Source organism: Orussus abietinus, unplaced genomic scaffold (genome assembly GCF_000612105.2).
Source record: "Orussus abietinus isolate OABI.00-Male unplaced genomic scaffold, Oabi_2.0 scaffold30, whole genome shotgun sequence".
NCBI classification, from domain to species: Eukaryota; Metazoa; Arthropoda; class Insecta; order Hymenoptera; family Orussidae; genus Orussus; species Orussus abietinus.
Genome location: NW_019394276.1, coordinates 326,322 through 340,613, shown reverse-complemented (window position 1 = coordinate 340,613; position 14,292 = coordinate 326,322). Strand labels below are relative to the sequence as shown.

General features: G+C 54.2%; 1 protein-coding gene across 1 annotated transcript in view; it reads right to left on the bottom strand.

Moving 5' to 3' along the window:
* Positions 1-674: 674 nt before the first annotated feature.
* Positions 675-14,292, bottom strand: part of LOC105701745 (protein Wnt-1) — a 35,904-nt gene continuing 22,286 nt past the window's right edge. Inside the window, exons 3-8 of the mRNA XM_012428767.1 lie at positions 10,169-10,343; positions 8,040-8,163; positions 7,775-7,932; positions 5,625-5,802; positions 5,122-5,353; positions 675-4,962 (exon numbers count right to left, since the gene is read on the bottom strand). Of these exons, the coding sequence (XP_012284190.1) occupies positions 4,761-4,962; positions 5,122-5,353; positions 5,625-5,802; positions 7,775-7,932; positions 8,040-8,163; positions 10,169-10,343 (1,069 nt within the window). The 3' untranslated portion in view covers positions 675-4,760. The remainder of the gene's footprint in view (positions 4,963-5,121; positions 5,354-5,624; positions 5,803-7,774; positions 7,933-8,039; positions 8,164-10,168; positions 10,344-14,292) is intronic.

The following is a 14,292-nucleotide window of genomic DNA, read 5'->3' as shown; positions in this document are numbered from 1 at the left end:
TGACTCGGCTTATATCCGCAGTTAGGTAAGCCTCGGGAAAATTTTTCGCAGTTTCGAGTCTCACGCATACTTGTCGATTTTAGCGCCGAATGCACACATACTCAACGTCTCGACCCGTAGTTTGGCGCTTGGCTGGTTGGGACGCGTTAAGATTTCTAGGAGCGATCGCACTCACGCAGATTCGCTACATGAGAGTTCCGTACGCGACACCGACGCGTGCCCCAAAGCTCCGAATCATGTCGACTTCGAGGCAACAGTGTACTTAATAGTAGTAGATAAGTAGATAAACTCAAATGGAGCGTCACGAGTGTTCTTCCCTTACCATCAAAAGCGAGCAGTATCGGTAAGCGTAGGTAAGCCACCACCGTCAACTGCCGCATGGTATTACCATCACGAGTACGTGAGCTGCCAAGGGCGACTGGTAGATGGCACCGCCATCCCGAGTGCGCGAGCCCCTACCAGAAATTCGTTGCGCCGTCTTTGGGGGCAAAAAACGGTGAGAGCTAACATCCGAAACCAGAGGGCAGCACAGGGTACGATCGTGCGACGCTGCCCGTAAGCAATCTCCCAACTCATCTCTAGCCGAACCTCTTGTATATACATATATATATACTTTTTTTATTCATATTTATAAATACACAATAGAGAGAGTACATGTGCCGTACATATACAAATATAAACTAGAAGGTCTTGGGACTAATCGACAGACACAATTATAAGAGTAATTGCGTTTGTAACATTAAAAAAGCTACGCATACACTCTGTACGTGGGCGTCGTGTACTGTATGTGTGTGAACGTGTACGAGTAAGTGTTAATCGTTTGGGAACGGACTTCACGTATCTCTTTTTCTTCATCGGTGCGTACCGCGAGCGAAATAAATAACTATCGGTCAATACTGCGCTTTGTAAGTACTTAACGCGGCTTATTACACGTCCTAGTCGTGTCGGCCTCTTCGAGACGACGACACGGGAATGGTAGGGCGCGCCTTTAAACGTTTTAATTTATCCCCCTTTTCCCCAGGTGGAGGATCCGACCCCAGATGGAGAACACGAAGGTCCGAATTCGGCGAACGAAACGAGGAGTGGAGTACACTTCCGTCCGCGGAGCCGGCAAGAGGAATTTCTTCGAAGGTGGACCTGCGACTTCGTTTCGTCCGCCATCTTTATTTTTCAATCTCTCCTCGAGGATCGAGGGAAACGCGGCGCGCCCTAAAAAATCGGAATTCGACTCCTCGTTTGCCTTTTAGCGAGCGAATGCAGACACGTAAATGCTCGTACCCTCGCATTTCCTCCTATTTTTCTTCCCTTTCTGCCTCGATTCGCGTGCGCGGCTCTCGACACTCTCGACGTCCCGCTTAAAGGTACAAATTGGCGGGGTTTTGCGATTGCCTGCCTCTGCAATTCCCGCTACAGGGAGTGGAATTGCACGGTGAATTGTCTCGCTTTCCCCGAACAAGGGGAGGCTCTTTACCGAGGTCCTCGCAAACCCCGCCATTTTGTTTAGTTCCAAGAGGTGCCCACGTGGGGACGAAGAGTACGTTCTATAGACACGATTAGTGTACAACGCGAACGGTCACTCTAAAGAGTCCGGATTGTACAACATAATATACAATACTGTTAAAAATCGGCGGTGTAAAACGGTTCGAGTAGCTAGATCGGAGTCGCCCAATGTCGCCTATCTCATTTATCTTTTTCTTTTTTTGCATTTTTCACTTTTTACATTAAATTAATACTTAGCTCCCGGTTCTATGATATAGTTTCGACTCGGCCCGATGGCGCACGATCATCGGGATGTGAAAATTGTATCTTATCACACTGACACTGGAATGTGACTTTCGAACGCGACGATTTTACACCGCTGATGGGTACCGCATTAGGGTGGACCTATATATACCACTTTTGGTATTAGAATCGCGCTAAGGGTATAATTACTTTATACTGTAGTTATAAATATTCCTCGATTCGTTTCTAGAACGATTGGCCGCACGTTTCCTGGGCAATTGCGCGTTGTCGGATCGGACGATGAGATCGACGAGTGGTCGAAATCGCTGCTCTAAGAAACCCCCCTTACGGCCGACCGATTCGACCCTCTGGACCAAGGGAGAAGAATTGCAGTTTTGGTGCAAGGTAACGAAACTTGGCCCGAGATCAAAGGGTCCCCTCGATCCTAGCAAGATCGCCGAGCTCTTAATCCGTTCGATCGGGTACTCGATTTGGCGGTTCCGCGAATCTGGTGAGGTCTTTATCTCTCGTCTCGTCTAACGATCCGTGTACTTGTTTCAGCTCGACGGAGGATTTTCGGGCCAGCGTCGATACGGTCTCTTTGATCTCGGGTCAGGGTAACCCCGCCCTTGGACCGGTCAAGATCTTCCCCCGGGGCCGGCAGGGCAGAATTGAATTTACGTCCACTAACCTAAGGTTTCTCCGCCGCTTGCCTACGTGCTAGAGAGCATTGGTATCCTTTGCCTTGCGCGCAACCTAAACCTAAACATAGCCTAACTTTGTTCGAGCCCGATCCCGATCTCGCGGACTCTGCTCTTCGATTAATTCATTTACTTATTATTCGCAGGTCTGGATCGGCGCGAGTACTTGGACGCGACGAGGAGTAAGTGCACGGATCGGATCGAAGGTGTCCGGTACAGTTCCGCGGCATGGGGAACGCTCGTCCAGGTCGACCGAATGTCTTCGCATCCGGTATGTAATTCATGCAAGTCGCAAGTGCGCCATTTATCCGGTTGGAGCGAATCCTTGGCCGGACCGTGTAATCGAGGCCTGATCGAGGCCTGATAAGGTAGAAAATTCAGGTTAAACATCTGGCCCATTAGAGAAGCATTCGGCCGAGTGAGACGAGCCTCCCTCCGCGTGCGAGCCTGTACGGCGACGTGTTCGTGTTCTTTTCTCCCCATCCTAATGACCTCCTCTATCTTCTTCTAGCCTCTATTGGCACATGCGTACACGACGAAGACCGGAACACCCGAGGACCGGCTCTCGGCCGGTCTTGCACCGTCAGCCGGATATCCATCCCGATTGCCGTAGTTGCTTTGCCGACGTACCACTTCCCGGTGAGAGTAATTCCTGCCCCCTTCCACCTGGTCCGCAAGTTGCGTCAGGAGAGTCCTACAGGAAACGTCATCCATGTACCCGTTGCCGTCGTTCCTTGTCACCACTGTACAACGACGTCCCCTGCAAGACTCTCCCCGTGTACAGTAGCAGTCGCTGACGGCGCTGGAAAGCGACGTGGACGTCCCCGAGTACCCGTCCCGGTCCATCTAGAGCGACCTCCGAGGGAAGCCATGGTCAACGGGAATTTATTCTCCTGAGAAGTCGGAGCCGAGTAAGCGGCGTCGCGTTAAAAGCGTCCTCGCCGTCCTCCGCGTCCCCGAGGGCTCCTCTCTCCGCGCGCCGGGACGCTATCTCGCCCCGAGGACATTAAACGCGGAAATTGACTGCGTTACTCATCGGGGAGGAAACAGCGATTGGCTGGCGGCTCGTAACGGCCTCTGTCGATTCTCGGGCTCGATTTCGGGCTCGAAAGCGCCGTCAAACGGCCCCCTCGCCGAAAGTGTATCGTAAAAGTTGGCCGGATTTTATACGCGCGACCCTGCGTCTTGGTCGCGGTGCTCTCCGTCGCTCTCCCGGACCCTGGATGTATCCCTCCCTCTCGGGGCAGGGCCGCCCCTCGGAATTAACTGCTCCTGATCCGAGGGGCACGAGAACCCGCGTGCCACGGCGTTAAGGCGATGGCAGAGGCCATATGTCGCCTTATAAACGGGGCGATGATGGCGGGTTTACAAAACGATGGTGTTTCCAGAGAAAAGGGGGACCCGGTTGGAGCGACCTTGCCATTCCCGCCGATAACGAGGACCGGGGAACGATCCCATCCGTGGGCTCCGAGGAGAGGAGAGGACCCATGAAGGAGAAATGGGAGGAGATTACGCCACCAGAGACGGACTCCGGATTTCTAACGTCGAGGTTGCCGAAGGTCGGAGGGTAAGGACCGCGATTGCATCTCCTCGACGCCGATGTCGCAGATATGGGGAGAGGGGAAGACACGGACCTCGTCGTCGGCCGATTGGACCGCGTACGTTCCGCGCAGCTCTTCTTGGGCTCTCGTGCCCCACGCGTCGCTCGGCCTTGAACGTTGAACGCACTTTTCCGCTCGTATGCTCCACCGAGTCGCTCGGAACGGCCGGTCAATGAAGGGGCAATTTGTTAATGGGGGAAAAAAAGAAAGATAAAAAGAAGAGATCCCGGCGATCGGACGGATCGCACGGCACGGAGAGAGATCCTTCCTCCCGAAAGAGACCCTCGAAGCACGCGGAGGAAGCCTTACGGTAGCAATTACTCTTCATTACAGTACTTCAGGGATATACTTGGTGCGTCCGATGGAGAGCGCGCCCCGAGGTGCGGCGATTTCTTGGCGGCCCTTGGGAGCCCGACGTTCCTGCGTTCTACCCTTCTCGCCCTCGGATCACCCGGATGCACCTGGACCGCCGATCCGCAACCTTTGCCGGGAAGATTCCCGGACCTGTCGCGGTTCGAGGATACTGGAAGATGCAGGTGAACACCCTTGTCAACGCGGATCACAGAAGGGGTTGGTTCGGGACCTCGACCTCGTCTCGGAGTGCTTCCTGGTCCTCGAGCTCGGGTACTCGGGTCTGGTCGGTACACTCGGTGCTCGATCGCACTCGGGTACTCTCGATCTGGCTGGCGCGCGCCGGTCGCTTCGGTCATACGAAGTGGCTTCGTGACGGGAGCGTCTAATTGCAAACGTGTTCCTCGCGCGTCTGCCGACAGAGTTCGCACTGCACGTGGCAGCACCAGACGAATCTGCATCTGCACTTCTCGGTGACGTCGCGCACCCTCGTCTGGTAGCCGCGGCCGCAGCAGAGCAGTCGGCAGCCCTCCAAGCCGAGGGACGTCCGGTTGCAGACCCTGCCTCTGGTCCCCGGGATCCCGAGGCTGAAACCGGCAAGCGAGGGTACTCAAGATCACTTCATGGTTATTACATACATTTATATACACAGACAGGTATTTCTATATGCATTTCTACTTCTACACACAGGAGAGGTCCTTATAAGCGAGCGCAGGGTCCGGAGAGGCGCGCCGCGCGTAACTTACGTGACGTTCCGCTCGCAGTAGTCGGGACTGTCTTCGAGGTAAATCAGGTCGGTCTTGTTGGGCCGCTTCAGGTCCGGTCTGGCGGGCCTGAGCCTGGCGGGCCTGCGGCCTCCCCTTTGGGCCAGTCGCACCAGGGCCGCGCCCTCGTGGAGGCCTGCCAGGGCGGTCCCGGCCGTTCGGAACGCCGGGAGTCTTCGCCAGCAGACTCGCACGCTGCACGACCCGGACATGCCTGTCGAGTGGGTAAGCGAATTTAGATTCTTACAGCCGATCCGTTTCTTCGGATCCGAGACCGTCTCACTGAGCGCGTCGCTTCGGCGCATCGAGGATGAAGAACCACTAGCGAAGCTGCGCTTCTTCGCGTGCGTCATTTCGTGGGACCATGAAGTGCAGGTCCAGAGGACCTCTTCACTGCGTAGCGTCATGACGCGACGCGCTCAGTGAGACGCGAGGGACCAGCGGCGTCCCGCGGATGGGTAGTGGGTGGCGTCGCGACGACTCACCGTGGCACTTGCAGACGCGCTGCATCCTCGAGCGGACCGCTCGTCTCCCGGCCTCGCTGTCGTGTCTTCTCATCAGCAGACCAGCTAGGCTCCCGGGCCCGTGCACCCCGACGTCCTTGACGGGCTCCTCGCCGCTCTCCGACCACTCGCGCGAGAACTTCTCCCCGAAGTGGATGTCCTGAAACCCGTCGTCGTTATCCAGCCAGTCGCCACGTGTCCGGTCACGGAGACCCTCTCGACACATCAACTACTCAACGTCTGTCGGTATCTACTGATCCCTTTTTTCTTCAGGAAAGGAGGAAGAACATTCTGGACAAGAGGGAAAGGATTCTCGAGAGCTCCCACGAGACATCTAGTCAAGGATGCACCGCGTCGATATCATGGAAATCGGAATCGGCACCCTGAGGAGCACCCTGAAGAGAATCTCGAAGGAGAACGGCTCTCTTCAATTTGTCTCCGGGAAGTGTCCCTCGCGGCGGAATGCTTCCGGGGCTAATTGGCTGGTCCCGGGCAGCAGGTGCACCGGCGTAAGGATATTTGCACGTCCCGGCGAGACTTGCAAACCTCGTTACTCGCAAAGTGTCGTTCTTTCGCCAGGTGGCAGGGCCGCGTGGACGGAATTGCCGGCCCTCGTTGCGGAAACCGATACTCGGCAAACGGAGACGACACTTATCCGACCCCACCGCCCACCCGGATTACGCGAGTCGAGAGCCGAACGGCGGAACGTCGCTCGCTGGGGCGCATGCGCGCATCCTTGCGTACGCTTACGTGCGCTTACGTGCGCTTACGTGCGCTTACACGCGGGCTTACCGACGAGGCCTCGGGATTTTGCCGGTCCGATGGCAGAGTGCGCGCGCGTCAACGCACACGCGAACGGCCGCGCGCACGTCGGGCCGACGATCGAGGGGTTCCTGCAACTTAACAAGCTTAGCCCCCTTAATCCCCTTGTAAGCCGCCAGTGTCTACAAGGGGTCACCGGTTCAAGGAAGACTAATTCATCCGTGCGTTCGGGCTTTTTCGCAGACGGAATCACCGCATCTGCGTTACCGCACACAGGTGGCGGCGCGACCTGTCTCCGAGGAGACCTCGCGCCTTGCCCCAGGTCGAGAGACTTAATCTCTAAGAAATGTCAAAAGCCATGAAGGCACTTAAAATCGCTAGATTTAAGATTTAAGGTATAAGATTTAATATTCACGGTTTAAGGTTTATAATTTAAGATTTAAGAGAAACTCGAAGGAATGGCGAAATTCCCCGGCTCTCCGGAACTTTTACTTAAACGGGATTACACCGAAGACCGACGGGAGAGCGATTTATATCCCGAGTCTGATTTCCTTGGGATTTCGGGATCCCGACCCGGGTGAAAATAAATATGGAATCGAGTTCCTGGAGAGCCGAGGAGGGAGGGCCCGGGAAATTTCCTGGATTTCAATCGACCGGGCATATCACGGTGACTTACGCGGGGGCCGACATTTGGGCCGCTGGGCTGAAATTTAAGCTCGGTTTAAGATTTAAGTAGAAGCCGTCTAACCGGCCCTTAATGCCAGAACCAGTAGCTACTTACCCGCTCGGTTGTCTCAACATGTCCCGCAGACTGCCGATAAAGGGACGACCCCGGAAAGAGCGGGGGACTCTCGAGTCGAGCGGAAATTTTGGAAAATTCGGGACGCTGCTCTGTTTAACACTAGAACTACCAAGACCAGTCAAAATGACATGTTTCAAATGGCCGATCCTATGAAAAAAAAATCCACCGGTAGTTCTAGCGTTAAGGCAACGTGAAAGTGGTGTCAAAGAAGTATCCTTTATGAAACTTATCTCCGAACTATTTGTACCGAATCGTCTGAAACTCGACAATGTGAATATGGAGGCTATAAGGAAGGTCCTGAGACCCATGAAATTTCAATTTTAGGATAATTTCTTTATACCCATTTTCAAGAATTTTAATGACAATTGAAATTTCCCGAGTTTCAGGACCTACCTTAGGGTCTCCTTATTCATGTGGTAAGATATGAAAGAAATAGGTACACCCAATTCGGACAAAAGTTTCATGAACGATGGACCTCTAAGATGTCATTTTCGCATCCCCTTAAAACGGTCCATCCCTAGCGATTAAACGCCAGGTATCGTAATGGGACTGTGCAAAAGAATCTCACCTCGCTACATCCTCCCCACTGCCAGTGATTGGGATGTCGAGATCTGACTCGGTTGTCGCAAGAGCAATCCGTAAGCTCGCCTCGCGAGCAAGCCCTTGTCACGCTGTAAGCCACCCCTGCGGCCGAAATGGCGTACACGAAGGCAGCTTCGCGACTGTCTGAAAGCAAACGCTCGTTTTCGACGACCGGCTTAGACGAATGTCCCCGGACTATTCCCCTAATAACCAGGAATTGACGTTTCCAGGAGCGGCCGAGGTTTACTCACTGACTAGCATGACCCCTCCGAAGATGTTCTGCGGATTTTCGGAGTTCACCGAGCAATTCCACCTGGCCGACCTGAACTGGTGTTGGCACTCCTCGATGGCCAGCCTGGCCCCGGCGCTGACGGCCTGAAAAAGGGAAAAGGCATTTAGAAAAATCATTGATTATTAATTCTTCCTTGATAATGATTAACGATTAATGAACGGTAATTGACGGTAATCGCGTCTGCCTCCAGGTACGGCGCATCATCGGGAGCATGGATCGCGACATCTCGGACGGTCTCGGGCCCATTTCTTTTCGGGGCCTTAACGACCTTTCCTCCTAGGCTCCTCGCATTCCTCTTCGGCATCCAAGAGCGGTTCCCGGTCATTTTGGACTAATCCCTTCTTTACGGCCCAGGTTGCCCGTTGACGTATAAATATTCATTCCGACTCCGCGGCCTCGTCAGATCGGTAATGCGTCGACAGGGCCCATCGGGCCCTCTCGGTGGGCCTCAGAGGGGCCGCTCGTTCCTTTTAGAAATTTCTACCGGCCGTTCAAACGCCCTCCGAGGTAATTCCATTAACCTTCCTCTTGCGTTTTTAGAGCGACGCCTTATGGGAGGGTTTCCTGGAGGAGGTGCGATTTGGCGAAGCGAGGGGAAAGCCCTGGAAGGGGTCCAGGACGACGGCAGGATCTTTCGGGCCAACTTGAGTTTCGGCCAGGGGTGCTTCGAGTCTCGAGGAAGGCAAACGAGAAGAGTTCCTCGGGTTTTCAACGATGCCATCCGAGGAAGGGCTTGGACTCGGTCGCCGGGGAGAGCGCGAGCGCGAGGTCGGAACAAAGAGGGGCGAGGGGGCTCGAAGAATGAAAGAACGCCGAGGTTGGGGGCTGGGGGCGTACGCCCCCGGGATTACTTCGAGTATCACCGCAGCGAGCGGAAAATTCGAACGAGAAGGATTCGCGCTAATGAACCGGAGTACATTCCCTCTTAGGAAATACAGGGGAGGGTCCCGGGGAGGCTGCGCTCCCTGGCGGGGCCGCAGACTTCGATTACCAGCCAGTGTAGGGCCCCCCACGAGGAGCGACATGGCGTCCATTCCGACTCGAATTGCCGGCGATTTCGAGGATCTCCGCAAGAAGCCAATTTTTTTTGTTTTTCTTTCACGGTGTCACACTTCCCCGACCCCGGACAAAGGGCCCGATCGCGGATTTCCACGGGGAAATCGGCTGCCAATGCCGGTCCGAATTTATGGGCCCTAGGTACTGCATCGGACGTCGCGTTTTTCAACTCCAGACAATGCCGTCGACGGTCCGTCCAGAACCGATTCGATTTTCCCCGGTCAGGCCCGATCGGGGGTTGCTTCCGTCTTGGGCCCGATTTTGCCGGGCCTCCCTTGACGCGCAAAAAGAAAGGTGGCTTCCCTTGCCGGGCTTCCCAGGGGCGAGGTTTCGCGGGGCCCATCGAGATGGACGGCACGAGTCGAATTCGGAATTTCGGGCCGCCATGGTGGATTCGTAGGGCCCGATTGCTGCCCGGGGAAATCGGGACAATGGTCCCGCCCCGGGGCCCGAACCCTCGCTTTTGTCGGCGCCGTTACGAGGAGGGGGCCCCGGGGAGGGACTTCCGTTTGCTCTGTACACCTCGGTGCGAGGACGCGCAATGGGCCCATATCGGGCCCAATGATGACGAGATGCGCCAAAGGCGCGGCGGCGATTCGATTGCGCGATGGACGCTCGAACAGGGAAGGGCCCTGTATCGATAAACGATTTTGGGCCCGAGATAACTGCCCAGAAGGACCGATAAGACGAATCTCGCTCTCGATGGCGGCCTCGAAGTTCCAGGTTACCCCGCCATGAGAGAAATGGGCCCCCTTCTCGGATCCACCATCTCCTGCCCACCTACGGGCCCTCCTAGGTCGTTTCCAATTTAATTTCCCGAAAACTGGGAGGGTCGACAACAGCTGGCTGGAACGATACGGCCGGAATTAACATACTTAACTGCTTCCCCTGGAACGTAACCATAAACGATCGAGGATTGCTATACCACTGGGAGGAGAAAAAAAAAAAAAGAAAATAAAACGACGAGTACCTTCTTTGGGCCCAATTTCAAGAAATGAAGATTAAGGGGAGATCAGAGGTACATATGCTCACCTGTAAAATCGGCGGGGATCGGGAACAGACCGATTGTTGCTTCGGGGTGAGATGCGGATTTTTGCAGTGCTTTTCCGCACTCGCGGGCCCAATTACGCCAGCTCCGATCTGCGGCTGCCCATCGGGCCCACCCTCGGGCCCGAATCCACCTGCTCTGGGCTCCACGCCTAAGTACCTGTAATCAGAGGAAAGAAAAAACATCCTTATGTAACTTAACACCGCTTGATCTGATTTTCAGGGCCACCTGACAAGGTGGAGGCTGAACTGGCAGGAAATTCTGGGTTTCCCTCTGTCCCGGGTGCCCATTGGTCCTTCCATAAACAATGGGCTCGGTACACGAATTGCCTCATCCCGTAACATGGGCCAAGGATGTTCCAGGAAGAATCCAGGCAGGGAATAATGCCGAACCGCGCGTCTTCCCCACTAATGAGTCGCGAATTTGTTAATTAGGGGCCGCCTACGGCGTATCGTTGTTACAGGGAAACGAAACTGATAGGGTGAGGGTGAAAGCCGAGGTGGATGTCGAAATCCCCTCAAAATGGAGGATTTTACGGAGGGCCCTTATCTGGACGGTCATCCCGGCTTTCGAGAATTCCTCTCCGAAATTTTCTACTCCAATTTTCTGGTAAGACGCTGAGATAAAGAGATGATTTATGGGGGACTGTGTGTGTATATTTTTCAGGAAAAATCTGACATTTGGCCGACTCGATGCCTTTAACGACAGCCGCTCGCTTTCAAACATCAGTGTTGACTTATACATCGCCAGGGCTGTTTACCGTAGGTTGTGGAACCTCCAGGACGAGCGTCCTTTCTTCCCCGCCCTCGCCCTTCCCGCTGGAATATGCAGTGCATATATGCTCATTCGTAGCGGGGAACCGTCGTATTTTCTTTGGGACTTTGAAGAAGACACCGGCGACCTTTCTCTCCGACCCGCGCGCGGATGTGTCGTGTCGATGGGACGAGGTTTCGACGTTTTGTACACGGCATGTGTAAACGGTTTTCGAGCAACGAGACGCGCCCGCCCGGCCCAACGAGTCTTTCCTGCCCGAAGGGGAATAAAAAAGGAACGGAGGAAATAAATGAGCGGAAAGAGCGCCGCCTAATCGGGAAATCAACTCCATCGACTCGCCGATCGGGACCAATTATCATACGGGATAAATTTAGAAATCCGGAGACCCCGAATATCAAGAAGAGGGCTTCACAGAAGTAGCCGTGTGCGCGATGGTTTGCCAGGAATTCGACAACTGGGACTAATTAGTAAATGATGCGAGGTCGTAGCAGCTGTTCTGGTTAGCAGAATCCGGAGCCATGGACCACCGCCTAGTGGACATGGCCAGGGTTAGGTCGAGGAGACCTAGCGAGGTCTCCTATGCGTCCCAGATCATAGATTAGACCCGAAAGGGTATCCTAAAAAATGTGAAATACTCGCCAGACAATTGTTTATACTTTATACGTACATAGATTTTAATAGGGATAACTAAGGGGGAATTAAATGAGTGTGGAAAGTCGAGTCGAGATCGGGAGAGCTCGGTCCTCCGTGTGATTTTTCCATGTCACCCGGGTGCAGGCGCAAAAGGACGAGCGATAATGACCGAGGATTACGGAGGATCGTCGGTACCGCTCGAGATGGTCGCCACCCTGAGATGATTAATCGTCCTACAGGGCAGGGACCACTTCGGGGCGTATTGACCATGAGGTTCATCCTTTGACTAAACAAGGCGATTTCATATATCCGGGGAGCGGGGGGGCGCGATATTGAAATCTTTTGACGGATTCAGGCTCGATGCATCGCCGGTCAGCTATGATCTTGCATCTCCTAGAGGATGCATTTGAAGAGCAGGGCAGAGATAAGGCCCGGTGTCTATTGACACTGTCCGGGTAAATCGATGCATGCAAGGGTCCCTGTTAAACCAGAACAGCCGTGAAGATTTTTTGGAAAATTCCTCGCTCGGATTTAACGAACCAAAAAGCAGGATTTTATGGCCGGTACAGAAAATCCAAAATGGCCGCGCTCGCCATCGGGGCCTCCGCAATGTCTCTCGCGGTACGGCGCGTTAAAGTCCCGCCGAAGGATTCCGCGGGGCAAGGTGCGTTTCATTTTTCAACGGCCTACGCCACCGGTGAATGAAAATATTATTTACGGCCGCGTCTCGTTCGTTATCCGCGGTGGAAATAGCATCTCGAGGCGAGGCGCGTTAAAGAAGAGCATTGGCTACGGTCACGGATCTCCTCGCCTCGCGGCCACGATGGATTATATCGTTTCGACTGCATATAATTACGAGGCCCTAAAGGTCCTGCATTCTGCAGCCCCGCACGACTCGACAAGACAATTACCAATTACTTCGGCCGAGCGAACGATTGTTCCGTCCTCTCTCTCTCTTTCTCTCTTTCTCTCTCCTCTCCTCCGGAGGACGTGACCATACATCACGAACGAGCATCGAAGGAAAGAGTTAAAACATCCCTCGAGAGAGCAATATCGACTGTACGATTCGACATATGCGAATTGAAACCTTAATCGGGCCTAAATCGATCGATCGCCCTATTGACCGTATTGTATCGACATGGAGGCGTCGCGACGTCGATGCATCAACGTAACAAAAATTGGTAATTCTTAAAGAAGAAAAAAAAAAAGCAACATAATGCCAATCCTCGGGAATTTTAAAAGTTCTATCCAAGCCGAAGAAAAAAGAAAAAAGAAAATGTCATTGACCCAAAGAGGCATTTCGTTAATTGAAAGAACTTCACTGAGAAATGAAATTGTGATAATCCCGAAGAAAGCGATGCATCCAATTTGAATTCATTAGAGTCAAATAATTATTCTTCGAATTAACGAAATATCTTTCTCGGTTCGAGGAAATCTCTTTGCTCAGCGTGGGTGGAATTTTGATAAATTCTTACGCATTAACGACATGTATTGTAAGATGTCGTTAATGCGTAAGACGTGCATGTACGCCCGTCCGACATATTACAATACATGTCGTTAATGCGTAAGACCGGACAAATACCCTGGCAAATCGCGGGCGATCGGTCTCGCGTCTCTACAGGGGAGAGTAAGAGGAATGGTCCCGGCGCGATGTTCAAAAGTCCTGGTCAGATGTCAGGGATAATCGGGACGGTCGTCCTCTGAATGTTTGATGCGCCCCGGTCCGGGGCGCGAGGAGTCGAGGGTGCGTCCCGAGCGTAGGGGTGTCCCCGTGAATTTGGCCGCGGTAAAGATTCGCGGCGCCCGGCGCCGTTAATCGGCAGCGTGGCCGCTCCCGGTGGACCTTTAATATTAACGGACGAGTTAGTAGGTGAGCCCCCGACGCGTGGCGTCGGGACGGTTAAATACTGAACGGGCGATGTACCGTGTCGCGGGGGATGGGGTGGAGCGAGCTCGAGGGTATAGCATCGAGGCCGAACATCCCGAACATCCGGAACACCGTGAACATCCCCGAACACGGGATGCGAGGGAGTCGGGGGTCCCAGGGGCCTCTAAAAGCGAAATGGAGGCCACGTCTCTGCGCGGCCTAACCTACAAAACAAAACAAAAAAATCCCAACGAAAGAGGGCCAAAGGAGTATTCGCGACCTCTATATCGACATAGGGAACATAACCTCCCTGGGGCTCTCCTCCGTTTCCAAATCCAGGGTTCGAGTCGGGTCCTCGAGTGTATAAAAAGAGAGAGAAGAAATATCGAGGCGAGCCGCGGAAAACTCGTAGTCGAAGTGGCGGGCGATAACGAGCAGGAGGGGAAACAAGGGGTTCGAGGGTCGCGATGGCGGCGTCGAGTGCCGCGAAGAGGGGCCCTCGATGGGGAGGCAAAGGGGGGTAGGAAGATGGCGAGAGCGCGGCACAAAGAGGCGCAGCTTGCGCAGCCGCCGCGGATGTTGTACCGTAAGAGGTCGCGGCGATCGCGCCCCGGGTTCGAGTGCTCCCTCGGGAGACCGGGGGAGGATTCACCCGCGACCGGAAGCGGTGCCGGGAGGGTCCCACTCCGGATTTGGGGTGATCCCGCGGTACGCTCTCTCTCCCTCTCGAGGGCTCCATCTCGCGCGGGCCGGAGCCAAGAGGAGAGAAAATGGCGCGCGCGCAACGCTCGCTAACGAGCTTTCGAGGCTCTCCTCTCGCTTCCGAAGGGTTAG